Source organism: Amphiprion ocellaris, chromosome 23 (genome assembly GCF_022539595.1).
Source record: "Amphiprion ocellaris isolate individual 3 ecotype Okinawa chromosome 23, ASM2253959v1, whole genome shotgun sequence".
NCBI classification, from domain to species: Eukaryota; Metazoa; Chordata; class Actinopteri; family Pomacentridae; genus Amphiprion; species Amphiprion ocellaris.
In genome coordinates this window covers 9,009,808-9,024,264 of record NC_072788.1, presented here as the reverse complement: position 1 = coordinate 9,024,264, position 14,457 = coordinate 9,009,808, and the positions used below count along the sequence as shown (strand labels likewise).

Sequence of the window (14,457 nt, the reverse complement as noted above, 5' to 3'; positions counted from 1 at the left end):
GGGAGGGTGAATAGTAAACCAGAAGAACAAGCCTTTCAACGCAGGAGCATCTGTTTTCACACGTTTAGTGAAAAGGCGTGAGCACTTCCTCTTTCTATATTTATTATGTACAGTATTGTGTCACAGCTCTAGATGAGAGACACTTATTTACAGGATTCCTCTGGACTATCCTAAGTGTGACTCAAGATGGTGCAACTCCTGTCATCATCTTTGCTGACTTTTACTGAGGATTATTTCTGATCAGTTATGGTGGAGACGGATGTTTCTAACTCCTGTTTGACAACGCTGAGGATACTGCGAGTTTCCCTCGTGGATGAACTGGAAGGACACATCAACTCCCTGCTGGACGTTTTAGTGAGTCGTGAAGTGTTCACTCGAGATGATCGTGAGGTCGTGTTGTGTCAGCTGGGGCCTCGGGCGAGAGTAAGAAAGGTGCTGGATATAGTGGAATGTAAAGGCGAGGAAGCAGCACAGGTTTTTCTGTCTGCGAGGAGTCATCAGCACTCCAAGGAGGGGAGCACAGATCAGCCTCAATCCATAGGTATGCGATCACAACCATAGACCTGTCACTGGTGCGTTCTGGATAGTTTCTGGATTGTCAGTCATGCTTTGATGCCAATATATCATGTACTGTTTTTGTTTGTATATTTATTTGGATGCAAACCTTTTACAGGACATAATGCTAAAAGGAAGATGCTTGCAGTACTGTCAAAAATGGTCCAGTGATGCAGTTTGTACAGCAGAGCGGCTCTGACTTCATTGTTTTGCTTTAAGTACTGTCTGCTGTGCATGTAGCAGAGTTAAGTGGTGCGGAGTCAAGCGGCATCTTCATGTTAAGTTACTCACTAGTTTGTAGAATACACTGCTGGAAAGTTTAAAAAAAAAAACATGACACTATTATGTTCCTTTCTGAGTATAAGTGTAACATACAGTATGTATATGTATATGTACACTACCGTTCAAAAGTTGGGGTCACTTAGAAATGTCCTTATTTTTGAAAGAAAAGTGTTTTTTTCCATGAAGATAACATTAAATTAATCATAAATCCGGTCTAGACATTGTTAGTGTGGTAAATGACTATTCTAGCTGGAAACAGCTGATTTTTAATGGAATATCTCCATAGGGGTACAGAGGAACATTTCCAGCAACCATCACTCCTGTGTTCTAATGCTACATTGTATTAGCTAATCATGTTGAAAGGCTAATTGATTAGAAAACCCTTGTGCAATTCTGTTAGCACATGAATAAAAGTGTGAGTTTTCATGGAAAACATGAATTTGTCTGTATGACCCCAAACTTTGAACGGTAGTGTATATGTATGTAAGCATAATGACTAGCTACTGTTTTAAAGATAATGTGATGTTTTACTTCCTCAAAATCCACATCAGGCTCTAATAATGTGTCCTGTAGCACTTTGGTTACGAGCACCGATAAGAAAACAGTGCAGCTTCCAAATTCTACTACACTTCTTCTGCACAGTACAACATCAAACAGAAACAGCATATCACAGATATTGGACTTGATGGATAAGTTTTGTAATATTTGTTGCTATGGAAACTTTTTTACAGAGTATAATGAAGAAGAAGATGCCTGCAGTGACTTAGAAATGGTTCAATCATGCAGTTTCTGCAGCAAAGCGGCTCTGACCCCATTGTTTACAATATTTATCACTGTCGGTAGCACATGTAGCAGAGCAAACAGTGGTGCAGAGTCAAGCGGTGTCTTCATGTTAAGTTGGTAACTAGTTTGTACCATACATTGCTGGAAAGTTTATAAACCATGACCATATTATGTTCCTTTTTGACTATAACTGTAACATACAGTTTGTACACATAAAGAATATTAGCTTATTTACATGTAAAAAGTAGAATCGGCCTCAAAAATCCATCAGTGAGCTCTAAAAGTGTGTCATGTGGCACTTTGGCTACAAGCACTGCAAAGAATACAGTGCAACATACAGATCATGCTACACGTCTTTTCTTTGCAGAGTATAACAAAGTCAAACAGAAGCACAAAGATGTCCTCAGGCGCAGGAGTGAGAGCATGCTTTTCTACAACACCCGACACGGAGAGAAAATCCTTTTTTCCGAACATTATGTCAACCTCCTGTTAGTCGACGGACACCAGGGCTTAGAGATTAAAAGACACGAGGTGCTGACCTTCGGACAAAAGCGACTATCTCTGCAGCAGAAGTCTGCAGTGCGCAGGAATATCTCACCAGCCGAACTGTTCTCGAGTGCAAACGGAGTTCGTCCGGTCAAGAAAGTTCTGGTGACTGGGGTGGCTGGAATCGGGAAAACCATCCTGGTGCAGAAGATGTTGTTCGATTATGGGAGAAACAATGACCACCTTGCATTTGACTTCATCATCCACATGACCTTCAGGGACTTGAATCTGATTGATAAGCCTACAAATTTCAGGGAGTTGGTGTTGCGTAAAAACAGGCACCTTGCTAAAGTGCTGGATAATATCTTGGCTAACGACAGCAAACTGCTCATCATCCTGGACGGCTTCGATGAGTTCAGACACTACAGGAGCTGTGATGTTGACATATTTGTGACTGAGCCAGATGAAGATGCAGAGGTGAAGGAGGTTTTCGGTAGTTTGATGCTGGGTGAGCTGCTACCCAACGCCTCTGTCATGCTCACAAGTCGACCTGCAGCCATCAACCACATCCCTGTGGGCTGCATCGACCGCTTCGTCCTCATCACTGGCTTCTCCTTGGCTGAAGTTCAAGACTTCTTCTTACGTTACTTCCAAGACAGCGTGCTTGCTGAGCGCATGTTCACAGTGGTCTCGGCAAACGAACTCATGCTGACGCTGTGCTACATACCTGCATTTTGTTACATCGTGTGCTGCATCCTCAAGGAAAGCAAAGATCTCTCTGGAGAAAGCCCCAAGACCATGACGGATATTTATGTGCAGTATCTGGTGGCGTTGCTTCGCTCTCACACCCAAGCAAGAGCCGAAACGTTTCTTCAAGACCAGAAAACAGGAACCATCCAGCAGTTGTCTGATATTGTGCTGAAGCTGGGCAGACTCGCCTTCCACAAGCTAATGGAGCACCAAACGTTGTTCTACACCAGTGATCGAGATGTTGAAGCGTTAGAAGGAAGCAGCCTTGTTAGTACTTTCCTTGACAAGACAGTTGCACAAGAACCCGGCTGCACTGAGGAGGTTTTCTCCTTCGCTCATCTGACAGTTCAAGAGTTCTTTGCTGCTCTTTACTGTGCAGTGACGGATCAAACTTTACCTGATGCACTTCAGACCTCAGGAGAGGCAACAAACAACGGACACCTGGACCTTTTCAACCGCTTCCTCTGTGGAATCCTCTCCGAACGCAATGCTACTTTTCTGTCCAGGCAGGTGGGATTGTGTTGCACCAAAGAAAAAGTGGAAACCTATCGAGAGAAAATCATCACAGAGCTCAAGATGCTGTGTGAGAATGGAGCTCATGTTCTAAACTGCTTGCACTGCCTGTTTGAGCAGCAGGACTCCTCACTGGCTGCCGCCGTGCAGCCGAGGACACTACGAGTGAACGTTAGCGATGAAACACTCTCTCAGATGGACTACAACGCCATCAAGTACTTCCTAAACCTCACAAAGGGTAAAATATCAGAGCTGGATCTTACAGGGACTGGAGTGAGCTGTGATGCACTGAGAGATATTCAGCCACTGCTGCTCAGATGTGAGAATCTTTGGTGAGTTCCAGGTAAAAAATAATGGAGACATTCCACATACATCATCAACCAAATCTTAAAATGTTCCCACCTGACCTCCTCAGAATCTGCAGATTTCATATGTACAGTAATTTTTGTCTACTTAATGAAGCCATGTGAAATTTTACCTTCACACAATGAATATTTTCAGGCCCTCAGAGGTGAAAGGAGTGGGTTGAAATTTCTTGCCTGTTAATTTGTGTTGCTTTTTCCAGAATTTTCGAGCCCTCACAGCTACGGATGTAAAGGAGATAAACACATGAAGTGCTCTGGCCTGAAAAAGACGTTCGAGTTATGTTAAAAACTGCAACCAAATCAATTTTACATCCACTCCAGGTGTCACAGTCTAGAGGCTCAATCTGCTTTTTGCTCATTTTTTCTGTAACCAACAACCAGTTTATTGTCTGTGACATACAGTAATAGAAACATGCATTATTACCCTGGATGTGTTATCTGTTTTCTGCTAATTTACTGGAGCAAACTTTTTTAAAAAGTGCATATTGGGTAAATTTTCAGGAGTCATATCAGCATGGGTGATAGGTGGTTGGTCAGAACAAGTTACAGACGATGATACCAGGCTCATCTTCCAGCCAGGATTTCTGTTCTTTGCGTCAAAATTATTTTTCTCATATATATTAAAACTTGACAAACGTGTAATTTGAGATTCTCTGTCATCATTATGCTTCTGCCCAGTAGAAAAGACCGCTGTTGGGTACCAAGATTACACATCACCAATGTTGTTCATGGCCTGAGGACAGAACAAGAACTGAACACTATTAGAAGAGAATTTCAAAATCTCTCAAGCAAACACTAAATGCTCCAAACTGGTTTGATCAATGTAATTTTTCCAAACTATTAGATGAAGCACGTGAACACCAATGTTGTTTTTCCATTTCACAGAGAGAAGCTATATTTTACAGTGTTACAATACAACTTTGTTTGAAAATACAGAGGGAAAATTGAACCTTTTATATGCTATAACCTTTTAGACTACACCATTGAAACTATGGTATATCCCATAGTATTCATACTCAAAGTTATTTATACAAAAAGCCGTGCTGAAAAAAAATTGGGTTATTATTTTTAGATTGTAACACATGGAGTTGATGTAAAACTAATTTGGTTGCATTTTCAAACAAAGGGTCTCTAACTTACAACTTAGTTTCAATAAATATTCTTAAGTTATTGTAGCAAAAGAAGGGAACTGATTCTGAGGGGGTCAGATGGGAGGCAGTGACAGATTTTTAATGGAGTGAAATGTGAAGCCGCCGATCTATTACCAGGTTTGAGTTACTCTTATATTATGTTTCAACCTTTTCAGATCCATGTGGGTAAAACATTCACTCTGCATGCATAACACCCAAAACTGCTGACTTTATAGCATCAAAGTATTGTCCAAACTATTTCATTTTTAAGGCTCGGAGAAAACACCCTCACTATGGAATCTGTACAGGTCATTGCTGATGTGCTGCGAGTGTCAGAAACCATCACCCACCTTGGGTAAGATGATAGCAGTTTCTTTTTTACAGGCATTTGTTATTAAGAAAATATATACTATATAGATGGACTACAGGCACCTTTATTCGAGATGATCCAGACGATATGTCACGCTTTCTGTTCCTTATTTAGGCTTGGATGGACAAACATTGGTGATGATGAAATACTGACACTTAGTAGTGCCATACGGGTGAAAAAAGAACTTCAAGAACTGTGGTAAGAGATGAGTGAATGGCATTCAAGCATGTGACATGATGTATTTGGGGGGAAATGAAAGCCCTTTCATGTTGACTGTGACTGCCCAAATTAGAATTCTTATGAAAGCAGAAGAGGACACATTTACACCCAATCCAGCAAAAATGATTCCTACAATTGAATAGAGATGCAGGATATATGCTCATATTTTCTGACTAATTAACATGTATAATTGCTCATGTGCCCTCACAGGATGGAGGGGAATCGAGTGAGCTACAGAGGTCTGCTGTCATTCAGTGACTTGACTCCAGATCCTCTGAAAAGAGTTGTGTGAGTGACTGGTGTTTTAAAATCATCAGTGTTCCAACAAATTCTGCAAAAATGAAGCTCCTGTTTATTCCCTCGCCCTACAGTGCCATATGGAATGACCTGGAAGGCTCAGGAGCTGCGGAAGTGTGCGCCCAAGAAAGCATTACAGTGGATTTCACAGATGATGACATGTGGGAAGCGTGGGGGCAATGGGTGTTCAGAAGGTGTGAGGTCAGCAGCAACGAGAAGTTAGTCACGGTGCTCCCCAAAGTGTGCAACATATCAGCCCCATGCTTGGAGGCCCAGTGGGCCAAGACCTTCTACAACCAGCTGGCACAGCTCATCAAGAGCAGGATTGAGGCCTGCACCGAGGACGACATGTGCAAGAAGCTCAGAAAGTTTGACAGCATTTTGAACCTATGATGAAAACTGAACCAGTCGATGTAATGAGCTTATTTTCAGTAAAATGCAACTTGGATCCTTTAAAAAAAAAAAAAAAAAGTTGCTTCCACTATTGTAAACCTTGTGGTGTTTTTTGAGGAGAGCCATGCTGGAAAAGATATAAAAGAGTGATTGCAAATTCCCAAGCAGGTCAGATATCTTCTAATGAGTTTACTGAGATGCATTTTGTGATTTTTTTATTTGGTGAGTCTCCTGAGATTGAAGTGATACAGTGGAGAAATAATGAAATGCTACGCTTGCTAAAGTAAAAAATGCAATTAATCTAGTCAAATGAAAAAAAGTAACAACTGGCCCGTACGGGGATCGAACCCGCGACCTTGGCGTTATTAGCACCACGCTCTAACCAACTGAGCTAACCGGCCACGTTGTCATGTTTCGATAAAACTGTTTTTCAATCATAAATTTCACCGTGTTACCGTTTTATTACCGGCTATTTAAGGCTACTATTTATCAATTTTTAGATTTATATATTTATTTTTTTGCATTGATGTTTCCTTGTGATTAGCTGGGGCTTATTTTTATGATGGACATTGTATTTAGTTGTCATATGCGTAATATAAGTTTCATTTAATTTTATTTTTTACAATATGTGACTGTATTTTTTAATAAGTGGCGCACAGTTTTGTTTTTATTAAAATCTAAAGACCAAACACATACTGCGTGTATTTTGCTTTTTCTTTTGGAATAATTAACCGGACGTTGTGTAAACCACTGCTCGCCCGTGTGACGTGTTTACTCTGCGACACCGAACGAGGTAATGCCGTTTGTAAGAAGTTAGCCAGCTAGCTTCTGATTTATGTTATTTGTGCGAATGCAGCGTCTGACTGGACTGTTTTTTCATCTCGGACAGGGTGAGTTCTGTAAATTATTACGTCCCCTGCATTTTTAGTGAAGGTTTGATGGATTTTGAGATGCAGACGTGACTGCAGGATTTTGAAAATGTCACTACCCGCGAATTCCCAAATAGTCACTTGGAAGGCAGTGATATCTGGCAAACAATTAGCGAGGTAGCTCAGCATTTACCAGAACTAGTTTCTACTAAATATGACTGTGTTTTTACGAAATATTATTACGAAGTTGGTGATAGTATGTTAAGGGGGCGTGTTTGTAATTAACTTTGTATATACTCGAGCTGAATAAAGGATGTTCTACAGTGCAAACAACACGCATTTTTACATTATAAGATTATAAATTAAGATTACAATCTAGTTACACGACTCCACATAACGAGACTGAGTCCATTAACCTGGGACATATACCATGGAACTGCTTCAATATGCCCAAGGTATCTTTTCTGACTTAAGTAAATCTGACACGAAGAAAACTGAATCTAGTTGTTCAGTCACCGTTGTTCACATAACACATATAAAACATTTCTTACTGCCTTCCAGTTAAGCTCTGTGACTGGCGTTACGAATGAGCTTAATAAGTGTAAATTGGGGTTAAAACCCAACATTGTTATTTATGGGGTAAATTTACCTGATTTATTTTCATATGAGATATTAAAACCATACAAAAAAAATTAAGAAAATGCTTCACCTGACTATAAAACACATTAAAAGTCCCCGAGTATTAATATTTATAGGGACATACCTCACTAATCAAAAATTACATTGTGATCTCACAAAAATATACATGAAATAAAAGCAAACAATTAGCTTGATCCCCAATGAGCAAGCTTTGTGTTTTACTTTATGTTTAATAATTTATCATATTTCTTTCTTTGACTTCATACTGAAGGGGGTCTTAGTCCTAGCATTAATTATAGTCAAATAAAGTTGTGTTTTACATATTTTTTGTTGGGGTTTAATCCTCAAAATTACTCTGAAACAACATCTCAGCATTACCTTTCCACTAAAAAGCACTTGTGCTCAACAGCTGTTGCTTTAAATAAATAGTTGTGCTATCTAAATAATGGTGCCTTGCCTCGACTAAACCAATATGAGGAATTTTAAATATAATGCAGGAAGGATATAATGTCACGAAGGAAAGCTGCCAATTAAACTGCTGCATACATACTTAAAAGGCTCATCAAAAATAATTTCCCCTTTGAGTATAAGTTGCTTGGATGAAGGTTTCAAGATTCATTATTTATCATCCTGCATCACAAGATAGTCTAAAAAAATGAACAATGCTACTCATAAAAAAAAGTCAAGAATAAATTATCAAGTAATAAGAATTAAGCTTTTTTCACTGAGCATCAGTTCAGTAATCTCACATTCAGTTCCTTGTCCTATGGTGTACTGCAGCACAGAAGGGGTTAAATGATTATAAGAGAAAGTGAAGAACAAATTCAAATGTCATTTAACCTAAAAGGCGAAACTTACTCTCAATCTAAGAACGTTTTAGGGTTTTAATCAGTTTCTGTTTTAGCATTATATCACTCTGCAGAGCCATATAGATCAATAAAATTAATTACAAATCAAAAAACTCCTGCCTTCCCAGAACCCAAAACCCAAACCTGAAGTTACATTTTTAACCCCAAATCCTGCTTCATAGAGGCCTCTGGTCCCCATATGATGATACAAATGTACTTTTAGAAGATTGTTGTATTTTTATGCTGCTGTTCATTAATGCTCATCAAAAAAGTTGTTAGAAAAATACTTGCAGAGGAACATGAGAAGTTTACTGTGCTTTCAGTGTTGTTTTTAAAAAGCGTGTCACTAATCTGTGTTGCAGCCTCTTCCCCAGCATGATGACCACAGAGAGGGGAGCTGGTGAAGCTGGTGCCTCAGAGCCCAGCAGTAAAAGCAAGGAGACAGAGAAGAAGAAGAGGTCACGTGTCAAACAGCTGCTCGGTGATGTGAAGAAGCAGGTGGAATTCTGGTTCGGAGATGTCAACCTGCACAAGGACCGCTTTCTGAAAAAGCTCATCGATGAATCCGATGATGGATGTGAGACTTTACTAATACTTGGAAAAAATTATTTATGTCAGTCACTGAATCTTTTAATGCAGGCTTTGACTTGAAGATGTTGCATTTTGTCATTAACAATGGTCTACATGAATTGTTTGTGGTAGATGTTGATATATCTGTGCTGGCGAGCTTTAATCGAATGAAGAAGCTGACTACTGACACTAAGCTGATTGCCAGAGCGCTGAAAAACTCATCTTTAGTCGAGGTACTTTGCAGTAACAAATTTTTATTTTCCTGCATCTCAAGTTAATATACGATCACATAAATGTGTTGTATGTTTTGTGTTTCAGGTTAACCTCGAGGGAAATAAAGTAAGACGCCAGCTCCCGGTTGGAGACATACCGAACGATGTAGACAGCCGCACAGTCTATGTGGTAAAAAAAAAAAACAAAAAACACTTTCGGTATTTTACTTATTTGCTTTTCATGGGATAATTTAGATTTGAATGCTTTGTAAAGCTACAAATTAAGTAAAACACTTGTATCTGAATGCACCATTTGAATTTATTTTGTACCTATAAACATTGTTTCTTTCACATCTGATATTGAGCTCTATATTGTAAAAACTTCCATATTTATTTGTTGCATCACAAATTACTATGCTTTTTTTTATATCAGGAACTTTTACCCAAGGATGTGACCCATGGCTGGATTGAAAGAGTGTTCACAAAATGTGGAAATGTGGTTTACGTTAGCATCCCCAGATACAAGTCCTCGGGCGACTCCAAAGGTTTTGCCTTTGTCGAGTTTGAGAAAGGAGAACAAGCACGGAAAGCCATAGAGGTGATCACTTCTTTAATCCGTGTCACTTCGGTGTTGTTTTTTATTTTTTTGCCAGAAAGAAACCTCAAAAGTTTTTGATGTTTAAAACAGATGCTGAACAACCCTCCTGAGGATGCTCCCAGGAAACCAGGGATTTTCCCCAAAACGAAAAGTAGGAAACCCATTTCTCTGCCCGCTGACAACCCACCAGGTACAACTGATTAAAATAAATAATTTTCTTGACCTGCTTAAAATTTAAAATTCTTTATTAGTGAGATATTTGACACTGGTGCAACATCAAATCAGCAGTTTTTGGTGGAAGAAGTTGTATGTTTACCAACTCCTTAATGTTTTGCTGTAGGTGAAGAAGAAGAGAAGAAAAAGCGAAAGAAGAAGAAAAAGAAGGAAGGTGCCACAGTGCAGCTGCCTGCAGAAGAAGTCAAAGAGCAGGAGATGGAAGCTGAACCGTCCGAGCCTAAGAGGCAACACTCAGTTAGTGTGGATTTAGATCCGGAGGTCAGCAGCACTCAGAAGACGCCCAGTAAGCTGTCGGAGAAAAAGAGACGACGGTCACAGACAGCAGAGGGATCAGAAAGTGACGTACCATCGAAGATAAGAAAAACCAGCGAAAGTGAATCTGGAGAGAAGGAGAAAAGTGGAGCAAAGAGTAGTAAGTGATCACAGTATCTTCTGGATAATAGCCATATATCTTTTCTTTTATTCCTTTCACGCTCTGCTTTTTTTTTTTTCACAGTCTGAACGTCAGCAGTGAAACCACGCATTTGTTGTGTTAACTGTGTTATTCCCTTTGTAGCTTCACCCACTAAAAGCGACTCGCAGAGAGGTACTGAGAAGGGGAAAGAAAACGGAGATGATGCGACCGTGAAAGCAAAGAGGAAGAGAAAAAAGAAACACAAAGAGAAACTCAAAATTGGGGAAGAGGTGATTCCATTGCGGGTTCTATCAAAGTAAGATCCTTTGTCCTTTTGACTCATGCATCCACACACATGAACTAATAAAGGAAACCCCCCCCCACACACTTAATCACACAACTGATCATCTTTTGTCCTGTTTTTCCACATGAAGGAAAGACTGGCTTCAACTGAAAGAGGAGTACTTGGCCTTGCAGAAGCGCAGCATGTCGTCCCTGAAGAAGTGCATGAGTAAGATTGATCACAAGGAACACAAGAGCCTAATGGAGACGGATGAGAATCCTGGAGATGGAAATGGTGAGTTTCTCAATCCACAAATGTCAGTGATTCCTGTTTGGAAGGATTGACTACAGACTGAAAAACATGAGTAAAAACACCACAGAAGACATGAAAGCGCTTAAAACTAGCTGTCAACAGGGACGCTTTCCCTCGTCCGGTGCATGTCCACTGGGGTGTTTTTAGACATTTTGGTTCTCATCACTTCACAACATTGGACTCTTGATATGCAGCGTCACGACAGATGGTTGACAGGTGCTCTTCTACACGAATGCAGCTCAGGATTCACCTTCCTCCAGCCGCACAAACGCTGGCTGCACCTGAGTGAACAAACACTTCACTCATGGGACCAACACGGAGGCTCAAAAACAGTTCATCCAAATGAGTTTCTGAATACGTTTGAGATGAGAAATACACTGCCAGGTTGCTGAATCTGTTTTCATTTTAGACTGACAACAGTTAGTTTTAAGGGTTTTTAAGAGTTTTCAGAGGTGTTGAGTGGCGGCTGGATGCACCTGATTTGCATAAAGTAGCTTAGGCCAAAATTTCATGCCAATCAGAAGCAGGTTAATTGACGTAGTGTCCATTAGTACTGTAGTACCATTACTGTAGGTCATAACCTAACTCATGTTAGTAAAACACAGAAGACTTACTTTCAGGTTTCCAAGTGCAATGAAAGTGTTCGACCTGGAACTTCAGCAAAAAAAAAACAAGTTTTCTTTTTGAATCACTTTTTAAAAATCCCCACAGCTGCTACATTCCATTTTTGAGCATCTTACACAGAGTCACTTCAGTAAAGATGACATGAAAGCCTCGATTTTCAGATCTTCTCTCTTTTCCGGTAATCTGACAACATCTAAATGTGTCAGCTTCATGTCTGAATGAACACACTGGTCACTTTTCAATCTAAATCACACCGGCGATCTTATGGTTGCAGGATTTTTTTCCTCTTTAGTTTCTGAAATACCTGGAGAGGTGTTCGTATTTATGCAGGAATTTGTGCTCAATGTCCCAAACATTGAAACAGGATTGATCAGGATCTGAATGCAAATCACAGTTTACTTTTCTTTGCTTCTGACAGATGAGCTTTGACATTAACAGAGTCACAATTTAGAAGCTCCAGTTACATCCCTTGTTTCAAAGTAGATCTACAGTTAATCCATTGTTTCTTAGTACATTATTAGGCACTATATATTACTTGAAACACTGTCCAGTCTCACCTGTATGACATGTCATTTGCATGCTGTTGCTGTTTCTGTCATGGATTGGCTAAATGCAGTCACTTTAACAGACTGATGAAGCCACCAATGTTATGTATCAACAGTACTAATGTCACAGTACTTGCTTGTAATGTTGTTAATTAGAATGTACTGGACTGAAACTTGCTTTTTTTGGTGCAATAATGTTGTTTTTCTCCCTGTTTGTTCAGTTGATAAAAGCAACAAAAGTGAAAAGGACACTAATCAGGGCCCTCAATTCACCAGTGGTGTCATCGTGAAGATTACAGACAACAAGCCGCTGCCAGAGAGGAAAATCATCAAAGTACAGTTCACCTGAGAAATTAATAGATTACAAAAACTGGATAACAGCATCTTTTTAAGTGAAATCACAGAATGTTGTGTTTCTTCCTTCTTCCTTTTCTTTGTGTGTGTGTGTGTGTGTGTGTGTGTGTGTGTGTGTGTCTGTCTGTCTGTCTGTCTGTCTGTCTGTCTGTCTGTCTGTCTGTCTGTCTGTCTGTCTGTGTCTGTGTCTGTGTCTGTCTGTCTGTGTCTGTCTGTCTGTCTGTCTGTCTGTCTGTCTGTCTGTGTGTCTGTCTGTCTGTCTGTCTGTCTGTCTGTCTGTGTCTGTCTGTCTGTGTCTGTCTGTGTCTGTCTGTCTGTCTGTCTGTCTGTCTGTCTGTCTGTCTGTGTGTGTGTGTGTGTGTGTGTGTGTGTGTGTGTGTGTGTGTGTGTGTGTGTGTGTGTGTGTGTGTGTAGGAGGTCTTGTCCAAAATATCTCCAGTGGCCTACATTGATATTTTAGAGGGAGACGCTGAAGGTCACATCCGATTTCACAGTCCAGAGAACGCCAAAGCTGTCAGTGATGTTAAAGCAGAGCTACAGAAGGAGCACAGCTGGAAACTGGAGATTCTCTCAGGTGTGAATATATTATTATTATTATTGTTATTATTTAAGTGTGCACTGCATTATGTGTCTCTCCATATAGGCCTGTGTCACCTCTAGTCTGCTTGGGGATGTGGATGACTGAGCTGCTACTCTGGTTTCCATAATTGATGATGACGAAAATAATTTAACAAGACGGCAGGCAGCAGCTTGTCTCAAGTTCTGTCTGTTAGAAGGCCTCATTGTGATTGGGAAGGCTGCTCTGAGTGAAACTTGTTCTCATTTGAATTCCTTTTAAAGGTGACCATGAACAACGGTACTGGCAGAAGATCCTAGTGGACCGTCAGGTCAAGTTGAATCGACCGAGGGAAAAGAAGCGCGGTACAGAAAAGGTGAGTTAAACCAAGATTTTAAAAAAATATTATAATGCATAGAAGTATGCAGCATTATGTCATGAGTTATTTATTCCATTTAGTGTGTATAAACAACCAAAGTATAATAAAATGTACAATCTTTAAAGACATTGTATTGCAGACTCCACATACAGAGTTTCATTTGTTATATTTAGAAGGCATTTTGTTATTTGAGATGCATATTTTAACATTTAGAAGAAGATTATCCTGAGTGCAGTCCATTTGTGGACACTGACTAATACCTGGAGTCATTCTGGCACATTGACACACCAAGTCACATCATATTTTAGCCCAATAACTCCTGTTTATCTGCTGTCAGATCTCATTTCTATTTTCTTGTCACACCTCAGCTCATATCCAAAGCCGAAAAAATCATCATTGCCAGAGCCAAGGAGGCCAATAAACACATCCGCTTCCAGGAAGACTAACGGCTGCTGAAATGGGTTTGTGACAACCACACAGCTTTAACTCGAGAGTAGAGTTTACATGATGTGATTAATAGGGGTCAGTTCACGCTGGAAGAGAACTAATTGAAGAAGAGTAAATGATTTGAAATGACCCCTTGTTTGTTTGTTTTTTTTGTTTGCACTGGAGACCCTTGAGATAATGTTGAATGCTGCTATGCATTCAGCATCATTTGAAAACAAATAGATAGCCTTTTAAAAAATCTGTATAGATGTATATAGAATTGATCTAAACGTTCTCCCGGTCTGGATGTGGACTAGCCAATGCTTTTTTGTTTTTTGTTTTTTTAAATAAAATGTAATTATTTCATGATTCCAGTTTTTGTTGTCATATCTATCCAGTTGTGCTTTTGACATCTAATCTACATTCTGTTCTCCAGGTGATTCAGCGGATTCAGAAACACCTTTCGAT

The 14,457-nt window shown here is 39.9% G+C and overlaps 2 protein-coding genes and 1 non-coding gene across 4 annotated transcripts; 2 read left to right on the top strand and 1 right to left on the bottom strand.

Annotated features, from left to right (window-relative positions):
• The first annotated feature begins 19 nt into the window (after positions 1 to 19).
• LOC111589168 (protein NLRC3-like) lies at positions 20 to 6,818 on the top strand. 2 transcript variants are annotated; one of them, XR_004846589.2, is made up of 6 exons: positions 20 to 541; positions 1,988 to 3,701; positions 5,173 to 5,219; positions 5,349 to 5,432; positions 5,664 to 5,741; positions 5,825 to 5,885. XR_004846589.2 is itself a non-coding variant. In XM_023299958.3 (6 exons), the coding sequence occupies exons 1-6, from the start codon at positions 247 to 249 to the stop codon at positions 6,141 to 6,143; spliced, it is 2,574 nt and encodes an 857-aa protein (XP_023155726.2). In that variant the 5' UTR covers positions 20 to 246; the 3' UTR covers positions 6,144 to 6,818. The 2 variants fall into 2 exon arrangements, 1 of the variants encoding a protein (XP_023155726.2); XM_023299958.3 differs by having other exon boundaries at positions 5,136 to 5,219; positions 5,825 to 6,818.
• On the bottom strand, positions 6,471 to 6,544 carry trnai-aau (transfer RNA isoleucine (anticodon AAU)). The gene has a single exon. It is a non-coding gene; the product is annotated as a tRNA-Ile (tRNA).
• Positions 6,819 to 6,910: 92 nt separating the features above from the next.
• On the top strand, positions 6,911 to 14,358 carry larp7 (La ribonucleoprotein 7, transcriptional regulator). Its single transcript, XM_023299957.3, has 13 exons — positions 6,911 to 7,033; positions 8,862 to 9,076; positions 9,202 to 9,302; positions 9,388 to 9,471; positions 9,715 to 9,879; positions 9,970 to 10,069; positions 10,220 to 10,528; positions 10,673 to 10,826; positions 10,945 to 11,087; positions 12,496 to 12,608; positions 13,043 to 13,202; positions 13,469 to 13,560; positions 13,932 to 14,358. The coding sequence occupies exons 2-13, from the start codon at positions 8,875 to 8,877 to the stop codon at positions 14,007 to 14,009; spliced, it is 1,701 nt and encodes a 566-aa protein (XP_023155725.1). The 5' UTR covers positions 6,911 to 7,033; positions 8,862 to 8,874; the 3' UTR covers positions 14,010 to 14,358.
• The last annotated feature ends 99 nt before the right edge of the window (positions 14,359 to 14,457 follow it).